General features: G+C 41.2%; 1 protein-coding gene across 1 annotated transcript; it reads right to left on the bottom strand.

The window, feature by feature from the left end:
• Positions 1–808: 808 nt before the first annotated feature.
• On the bottom strand, positions 809–9,656 carry LOC143033973 (uncharacterized). Its single transcript, XM_076199732.1, has 4 exons — positions 9,501–9,656; positions 5,526–6,115; positions 3,307–3,436; positions 809–1,966 (listed from the first exon to the last, which is right to left on the bottom strand). Exons 1-4 carry the CDS (start codon positions 9,595–9,597, stop codon positions 1,017–1,019), a joined length of 1,767 nt encoding a protein of 588 aa, XP_076055847.1. The 5' UTR covers positions 9,598–9,656; the 3' UTR covers positions 809–1,016.
• Positions 9,657–10,433: the final 777 nt, after the last annotated feature.

Raw genomic sequence — 10,433 nt, 5'->3', positions numbered from 1 at the left:
AAAATGGAGAAATGTAATTCACTACCCATTCAGGGGATCTTTAATTCTGACAGACACCATTTGATGCAAAATGAATAAATAAACGAATGAATAGATGAGCAAACAAATACATAGGTAAATAAATAAATAAAAATAAATAAATGGTATAACAAACAAATTAATAAATAAATTATAAATGAATTAATAAATAATCAAGTAATCAAGTAAATGAGAAAATAGAATTAGATAAATATAGTATAGGGAGATGCGATTTAAAGGCAATATTGACCAGTCATTCGCAATATTATATACAATGCCTGTGAAAGATAGACCTTACCTAACAAGGAAAAAATAAAGAGAAAAAAAAACTTCTTTCTGTATCCACTACTTTCAGGGAGATGGACTTAACATAGCAACAGACTTAAAAAAAAAAAAAAAAAAAAAAAAAAAAAAAAAAACGAACTTCCATTGTAACCATGGAAACAGTTTTGTCCGTAATATCACTTATATTCGGCCAACGAGAAACTAATACCCACGAGACATAATGACCAATTAAATGTGGAAAGTAGAACACTGGTAGGTCACTCACCGTCTAGTTGTTAGTTGGAAAAAAATGGTAAACTGCAAGATCATTCCTTCTTCAGGGTTTAAATGATTACGTGAAAAACAACTGCACGCACGCTAGTAGTGTTCCCGTGCATAGTACAAATATGAAATCACAAGTTGCCTTCACATACATACATACTAATTCACAGTGCTTGTAAACATGCAAGTAGGTTTTACATACAAACGAACAAATATATTTGTTTATACATATGTGGTATTATATTTGAAAAGAGTAGTCGTATCGTTTACATGCATACATACATATAATTGCTTGCGTTACACGTATATGAGACTTCTGATGACACCAGGGACTAGCGTGCTAAACGTAAACTGGATGCAATTTATTTTCAATTACGACATATTAAATCCTGACTCGAACTCAGCGGCGAAGTCACTTTTTTCGTTGATACCGACTTCCCCCCTCACGACCCTCAGGTCGGTTTCGGGTCGTAGCCGAACAAGAAGAAGTCCTCGGCGAAGAGATGGGCGAACTCCTGCAGGAGACGCGGGTCGGCGCGTTCCAGAAGCGTCTTCCGGTACGCCGCGAAGTTCTCCGCGTCCCTCCCTCCAACGCCCACCGACTCTATCAGGTCCTGCCTCCCCAGGTCTCGCAGAAAGCGTCTGACGTCATCTTCGAGGGTGTCGTATTCCCCGACAAAGGAGTAATTGATCTGACACGGCTGACAGATCCGGCTGAGGGTAAGGAGGTGGTACGTGGTAGCGGGGTGGGTGATGTTCATCGTGGCAGAAGCTACAACAGAAGTGACTTCCTCGGCTGCCAACACCTGCTTCAAGAACTCATCGAAGTCGAGATGTGGGGGCAAGCGGCAGGCGAAGCTTTGTTGGGATGGAGGACAGACCGAACTGTCTCTTTCTACTTCGAGCGATAACTTCTGTATCTCATGGACGCTGCAGTAGGGTTCTTCAACCACTGGCGCTTCTGTCTTGGGGTCAGTTTTTCGTGGTAAGTTCGTGTCATTCCCTAAGTGACGTCTGGGAGCTTCTGGTAAACTTTTGGTAAACCCAAGTGGACGCATTGTAGGTCCTGATGGGTGTTCGGTAGCTTCTTGAGATTGCCTCCTCGTAGAGGTCATTGGGTTGTGGGTACCTCCTGGAGATCCTCTAATTCTCATGGTAGAAGACCCTTCTGGAGTATGTCTGGTAACTCCTGGCATCAAGGTCATTGTAGAGTTCGGCGGGCCAGTGCCAAAGACACTCCCTCCCACACAAAGGGAGCGGACGCTGCTCAAGGTGGCCGTCACGCCCAGGAAGGCGCTGACCAGCCTGTCCCAGGGACTTCGCGCGAACAGGACGCCTTGCCAGTGCCGGAGGATGTAACTCTTGTGGTCCTCCTCTGAGTCGAGTAACGTCAGGAGTGGTCCTGGAGGGAAAGGCGAGGGTTTCAGTAGGGAAGGAAGGGACAGGAACGCAACGATAATGAAGAGGAGTAGGGGTGGGTGGGTAGATGGGTCGGAGGTGGCGATGTTAGCCCTTGATCTTGATATCACCCTTGGAAAAAAAGATACTCTGACCAATGCTAGGTGATATTATTTAGCCTAACAGGGAACCCCTGGACTAGATAGGGTTAAGTAGAATAATGTTGATATTTGCAGGGAGTGAGAAGAATGAAGGGCAACGTGTCTGAACCTAGAGTACTCGAAAAGGACTCCATTATATGCACTCTGGTACATTTAAGTATCACATCGTCAAGAAGCTACACGTGAAGAATAATTATATTCCCGAAAATCATACGAAATTATAAATAATTCTATTTCTTATTTGTTGATTTTAATTTTGTAAAGACTGTAGGTCTCTGATTTTCGATTTTCTTAATTTTACTTCTGTACTTTCCCTCACTCTACAATATTGTAATATTCATGAAACGTCTTAATGCACACTTTAATTTATTGAAGCCTTTTTTTTTCATTTAACAAAATTGAAATAATTGTTAACAAATCAATCCTTAACTTTCGGACTTTCTTGTCTTGTTTGCTTACTCTCTCTTCCATTAGTCGAATAAACCCGCCTGGCGACAACCAGAAAATAATACAAAAGCTCTCATCACCGTCTTTAGGTTAACTGATTAATTTTCAGTGAAATGGAAAAAGGAGGTTGTGGGGCTCAGCCGCATCGTTCGCACGAGCATCTCACAGTGCCTGTTGACATAAACGAGAATATTGTTCTGAATGACCGAGCAACTCACTGCCTCTGTCTGCAGGAGACAAAAAGATAAGAACGCATTGCTTCTGGTTTGTTTTCTGAAGACAAACATAAAGAATACTTTGGTTTGTCTTCCTCAGCAGACTAAGACGAGGCCGTCACCGAGAGCAATATTCTCTTTTATGTCTGCAGACACTGTGAAATGTTAGTCCTCACCGGATGGGATTATTGATAATATTGTCTTATGCGGCCAAAACATAGGGACTTTAGTGATATCCCTACGGACCAGAGTCACTCAGGATTCTTTTACAAATGAAGAATTGTCTTCCTTGAGAGAATGCTGATCATTTTCAACTTCTACTTTCCCTCCTCAACGACTGACCCTTTTCGATGCTACATTGTCCTCAAGGATAGAAGCGATGGACATCAAGAAATAAGTAGATAAACAGATGAAAAATGAAATGTAAAGAATAAAGTAGAAGATAAGAGAAATAAGATAAAAGGTGCTTGTCTGGATGAGCCTTAGGGTAGAGTGTGAGTACCTTGTCCAGGAGCGCTCACCTTGATCTGTCTCCGGACCCAGCGTCGTTGTCGTAGGAACCCTTCCTCGCTGTGGTTCGCGGCCGCTGCTCCTTGGAGGAGGAGAATCCTCGAGCGCCCGTAGGAGCCCGTTCCACGCTGGACTCCATACCTGTAGGAGGAATGGTCGAGATAAGATATAACTGGTCTTGTCCCCGCTGAAAGTACTACCGCCATGACTTATAACTGGTACTGTACCAGTTATATGTGCTGGTGATTGTACGTGTACCCATACACGGGTAATGAGCGTTGTAACGATTACTAACCAACCCGTCCTTGGGAATTCCATAAACGCGACCAGTTGATTGGCACCATACGTCTGGAAATGTGCATTGCAAATTTTTATTATGGTTAACATTAACGCGGTTTTTTTTTTTTAGTGACCCGAAACTTATTAAATATTTCTTGACGTGTTGGTCAGAGGTTTTTGGTAAGTTTCTGGGTTTGGTATTTTGAAAGCATATTCCAATTTTCATGAACATGTACTTAACCTTTTTCGCAACATTTCTTTATCTATTTATTTTTTGTAAAATGTTTGGTCGGCTATTAGTATATAGATGACGAGGAAAATGTACAAATGATGTGCGATTTTTTTTTTTTTTTTTTTTTATTGTATGCCTGGAAGCAAGGCACTCCTTTCGTACTGGTTGACCCTTTGCCTTTCATTGTGGCTGACGCCAGGCGAGTTTATTAGTGTTTGTGTCGCGCCTTCTCGGTGTCTTCTCCCTTGTTGATGAATTTATTGCTTCTGTACTGTCAATTAGGTACAAGCTGGGGGCATATGTTCCTTTTACGATGTTGTGTGCATATATCTGAACTGTATATCTGTATATCTGAACTGTTATTATATGAAACGCCATTACCCGAACGTGATATATATTCATTGTATGTATGTGTATATACTACACACACACACACACACACACACACACAAACACATATGTGTGTGGGTGTGGGTGTACATAGATATACCACTTTTATTCCTTCAGAGCTGAACATTTACCACTGGAGTGGCGAAGTGGAGACTGAAGGAGAGCAGGGCTTGGGATCGGGGGATCATTTTACCTCGCGAATCCGAACACTCCTCAAATCCGAACACTGTGTGGCCTAATGAGTTCGGATACGGGAGGGATCACTGCCATTTCCTACATAAACTCGGGCACAACTTGGCAAATCGACGCCCCGAACGTTTACTTTAGAGTAACACTATGGAGGAGTTCAGCACATGAAAGCTGCTTGTTACTACTAAGGGAAAGCTCGGCAGTCCTGCAGTGACCTTGCAGGCTGAACACAACATACAAAGAACGCAAATATCACAGTGTTGCACTGTACCAGGTCCAAGTGTCCTCCACCCGGCGGTGTTTCAATCTTGAGACGACTTGTTGAAATGGTTCTTTGTTTTTGTAAGACTGCAACCACTGACCAAGTGTTTGAACAGGACTACAAAACTAATCAAGGGTTTGCCTTAGCAAGCAAGAACCACACAAGTATTAATTGAACCACATTGGTTCCCAATAAAGGTTTGAATTATTTATAAGGTATATGTATTGATTTACCAAGCCTTAAAGTTAGGGAAATCAGAATGTATTAGAGATCTATTACGAAGGTTCCAACCAGAGACACCTATGATGCTGAGACATTGTCTAGACCCGCATCGATTGGATGAGCCGAGGAGCAATTTTGAAATTGGTTTCAGGGTTTTTGCAAGATATGCACCGAGGCTGTATAACAGGCTAACTGGTGACAGAAAGAGTATTGACTGGAAAGTGATGTTTAAAAAGAAACTGAAAAACTCATCTGTTCACTGAATGCTACGACCTAAACGAAAGGAGTGTTGGAAACAACTGTAAATGCTAAAAAGTTTATACAATGTGGGGCCCTGCAGAGCGCTGTGTCAGCAGTGGAGCGGGGTCCTGGAAATCGACACTTCAAGTAAAAAGTAAATGTAGAAGAAATCTTGGTTCGATAAGGTCATAATCGAGACTGGTTATAGCCCCTTTCACCACTGAAGAGGTCCCACATAAAACGAATAAAATCACCTGACGGAAGGCAAAGTTTCACCAGGTACGGAAGGGGGTAAAGGTCTTTGGGGGTCCTCTGAGGCTTCCAGAAACCACTGGCAAAGATTCCATGAACTCGTCTCATTTTAATATTAGAGATTATATATCTACAGAATACATTCAATTGTAACCATACTTCACCTGAGGGACACTACAGAAGAAGAGGTCGTTTTCCTGCAGGAGGACCAAACTCAGCTGCGTCAGAAGGGAAGGGGCTCTGGCCGCCTCTCGGCGATCGATCTCGCCTCCGCCGGGAGACGACATGTGCTCTTGGCAACGCCGCTGAAGAAGAGTTGCCCGATCTTTAGGACTCAGCGGTGACGGACTCGTCGGGCCTGCGGAATTTGGTGCCCCTTGGGGAGTCTTCCCCGACTCGGCGCCTCCTGACGTGGCCGTGACCGAAGTGGAGCTCGAGAGAAGGGAGGATGTGATGCTCGCGAACAGTGTCGTCATTGGTGTTAGGGTCGAGGTTGAGGAGAAGGAAGAACTCATGGTTGTGACCACGGGGTGGCTGGTCATAGTCCAGTGGGTAGAAGAGTCTGGGGAGGTGGTGTGGGGTGAGCCGGGGTTGGCGGGGGACGTAGGCGTGGTCGAAAAGGTCAAGGGCTGGGGCGGGGATCCGAGCGCACGGGCGGTCACTGCGGAGGGCGTGGGACTGAAGGTGGGCGTGGTAGATTGGACAGGGGCGAGTGGGTCCGAGGGGCGGGGACGCAGATGTATGAAGATGGCTGCTGGAAAGGGGGAACATGGGTAAGAGACGATTGGTTATATGACCCGTGTATTGGGCTCGAGTGGTGGTGCAGGAAGGAAGAAAGGGTGATGATGAAAAGGTAAAGAGAAGAAATGAGGAGCGAAGCTAATAGAAGAGAAGCAAAGAGAAGAATATCACGTGTGGGAGGGAAGGGCAGGTAAATGAAATCCCCCGGAATGAAATATATAAAGTAAGCCAGGTCACTTCGCCGAAGGGAACAAACCAGCAAATTAGTGAAATAAATGTTTGCCAACTTGTAGCCAGATAATACCACTAGGCTGAAAGGATTAAGAACGAGGAGGGGAAGGAGAAGGAAGATAAGGAGAAGAAGGAGGGAGGAGAGGAAAGAGGAGGAAGCGGGGAGAATGAAGGAGACGAGGAAGAGAAGAGAAGGGAAGGGAAGACTCTGGGAGGAACATAAAGGGAATGAAGTACATAAGAGATGATTGATGTGTAACGTCAACTGGAATTGGAGAGGTGGGATAAGTGAAAGAATTAGATAAAAAAAAAAGTTGGTAGAACAGCGGGCTGGTGAGAAGATCGTAGATTCGAATCCCGCTTTGTTCTACTGAGTTTTCAAAAATTACCCACATGTTCGTACACTTTTAACGTTTTCCCTAGTACCTACGCGCCTATAGAGGTACAACGAACTTCAAGGTCCCTACATTACAACACACACTAAATGGTCCCCAGTACATAAATTTTCATCTTATCAACCACATTAACTCTTACATTTTAATTCCTTGCAGACACAATCGAGACTAACAGGAGCTCGATGGAACCATATTCGGAAACTGATACGCTGTCGGGCTGAGGACTCGAACCTAGCCGATACGTAACAAATGGACAGTGATTTAACCACTTGCGCTATTAAGAAGTTCAATTGGTTGAGTCACTGTCCACATTCGGAAACTGATACGCTGTCGGGATAAGGACTCGAAACTAGCCAGTGCATAACAAATGGACAGTTACTTAACCTAATGCGCTTCTTGATAGCGTAATTGGTTAAGTCACTGTCAATTTGTTACGAACCGGCTAGATTCGACAGCGTATCAGTTTCCGAATATGGTCCCATCGAACTCCTGTTAGTCTCGATCGTGCTTGCAATAAATCAGAATGGAAAAGATAATGTGGTTGATAAGATGAGTATATACATATATATATATATGTGTGTGTGTGTGTGTGTGTGTGTATATGTATGTGTGTATACATGCAGGAGTAACCCTTTGGAAGAAATCTCAGTAAAGCAAAGTGTTTCATATAGTAAAATCTTGAGTGATTCATGCATTTAAATATAATACGAAAGGGCCATGTTTCAGGTTTCTGTTTCCTAATGGATATCTCTGTATACTTGAATACAAATCATCAGTGTTTTTATTGTACACACACACACACACACACACACACACACACACACACACACACATATGTATATATATATATATATATATATATGTGTGTGTGTATACATATATATATATATATAATGTATACACACACGCATATATATATATATATATATATATATATATGTACATATATATATATATGTACATATATATATATATGTATATATATATGTATATATATATATATATATATAAATATATATATATACATATATATGGAAATAAACTCTTCTGCTGGGATTCGAACACTCGCCACAGCGGCTTGCTTCTTACAAGGCGAAGACCGTACGCGTCACTCCACCACGACCCTTCAAAACAGAACGAATTAGTTCACGGACTAATCATTCTGGCGAGGGTTCGAATCCCAGCAGAAGAGTTTATTTCCAAATGTCAAAATGACACACATATATATATATATATATATATATATATATGTATATATATACATATATATATGTATGTATATATATATTATATATATACATATATATACTAACCAAAAGATGATAATTTTAATTTTGATAGAATTTATTGAGGAAAGTTACACGTATCAATATAACTCAATGGAAAAGGTAACACAAATAAAATGTTAAGTGAGAAAAAATCAATTTGAGGAGGGAGACGCCCTTTGGAAATAAAATATACTCGGCCGTAAGAGAAGAATTGAACCAACCATTAATTATTTTTGAATTGGAATATATTACCGCCCGCGAAAAAGTAAAATAAAAATAACCAACATTTGAACAATTGGTAAAATTATACAATAATTTTATATTTACATGATTTCTCCTTACAAAGGCTATCATAGTTTGTGGCAACATTAATTTCACAAATATAAATAATATTTATGAACACATACAATGGTTTGTTTAATCATAGTAATTTTTGTCACAAAAATGCTATGCGTGTTAAGGGGACACTACAGTAGTGGCGTGTTACCACACCATACCCCTTTAACCCTTAACCCTAGCCAAAATATTTTTTAATGAAATATAGTTATCCAAGTACCTGGAGTGATAGGGTATCAGAATATATATGGTTATGGGGGTCTATCTCCAAAACCCTAGGAGTTCGTGAACAAACAGACAGAGGCTACTACTTTATTATAGTATATATATATATATATATATATATATATATATATATATATATATATGTGTATATATGTATATATATATATATATATATATATGTATATATATATGTATATATATATATATACATATATATATACATATATATATATATACGTACATATACATACATATATGTGTGTATCCATGTGTATGTGTATGGGTGTGAACGTGCGTGTGTTTGTGTTTGAGCTGACATCAGGTGTTCTGATCCACAGGAGGATCGGGCACCATATTGATTCTCCCTCCCCACCCCCCACCCACACACATCCTCCCCCACCCTCACAGACTCCCTTCCTGACCTTTGACCGACTAAAAATTGGCTGACGACAACCAAAATAGAATGTGTTATGCATGACACACTGAAGGAGTCACAAAAATGAGGGTCTCAAGGTCGGGTGGAGGTGGAAGGGGAGGAGGAGGAGGAGGAGGAGGAGGAGGGAAGTGATTAGGTTCGATGAGACAGGGTAAACTCTAGAGAAGGGGTTGGGTTGGAGGTGGGGTTGGTTACGAAACTCCCAAGGACAAGGAAGCTGCAAGAAAATTGAAAGCGGTCGCCTTGATTATGTTGTAAACATGTGACAAACACTGAGGCACTTAATCACCGGATTTCAGTTCCTAACCACTGAGATAAAGAAGCCACTCGACCTTTCCCCAATTCTCTATCGAAAAAGGTCAGGCCTAGGGTTGGGTGACTCTCAGATTAAAGGGTAATTCGGGTTGGTCACCGTTCCGCGGGCGTATCCAGTAGGTCCTCTTCGTCAGGCAACTACCCGAGCTCCTCCCTCGCCGTTCTTCACCTCCCCCCTCACCCCCAGCTTACCTGTTACTAAAACGACGAGTGCCCAGGCCATGAGGAACCTCCAGAACATGAGCACCTGCCGTAGGCGCAGAGACGCCATCCGGGAGATGAACCTCATGGCTACGAACGGAGCGAAGTCCCGGGTTCTTGTCCTGTAGGAGGCACTGGCAAGGTCGTGCGGACTGAGGGCGTCCAAGGGTGACGGAGGACTGCGCTCAAGCTTTGCCGTTGCACACGGCGTCGGGAGGTTGGGCTTGCCACGCGTCCTCTTCGTATGAGGAAGTAACCTGCAACCTGCATTCGGTCCATTTGCGACAAGGAGGAAAAGAAGCTACATTTACCCACAGATCCTTCTTATATATATATATATATATATATGCATATGTATATATATATATGTATATATTTATATATATAAATGTTATATATATACATATATCTATATGTACATATATATATATATATATATATATATATATATATATATATGTGTGTGTGTGTGTGTTATCATTGTTATATTTTTCTTTTCGTTAGTTTTCGAGCTTTGCCAAGACCGACTCGTTCGATCCAGATCAGTTTCTGACAAGTTCAAAATGAATAGAAGGATAGAAGTTGGCGTCATCTCGACAGAGTAAGCTTCTGTACCGCGTTGCAGCCCACAGCCCCTCCAAAGTCAGATGGATTCCTTTATCTATTAGGCAGATGTAGTCACATTGCCCCGACTAGATTTCTTGCTATTATTGATATAATTATAAATGTTACTGGTATTATTATTGTTAATACTATTATAATTACTATTTCTATTATTATTATTATTATTATTATTATTATTATTATTATTACTATAGATGTTACTGGTATTATTATTATTGTTAATACTATTATAATTACTACTATTATTATCATTATTATTGATATAAATGTTATTTATTATTATTATTGTTTATACTATTA

The sequence above is a fragment of the Oratosquilla oratoria genome, chromosome 2, assembly GCF_046742065.1.
Source record: "Oratosquilla oratoria isolate Oo_2021 chromosome 2, ASM4674206v1, whole genome shotgun sequence".
Taxonomy (NCBI): Eukaryota; Metazoa; Arthropoda; class Malacostraca; order Stomatopoda; family Squillidae; genus Oratosquilla; species Oratosquilla oratoria.
Note: the sequence above shows the minus strand (reverse complement) of the source record. Positions and strands in the feature narration are given on the sequence as shown.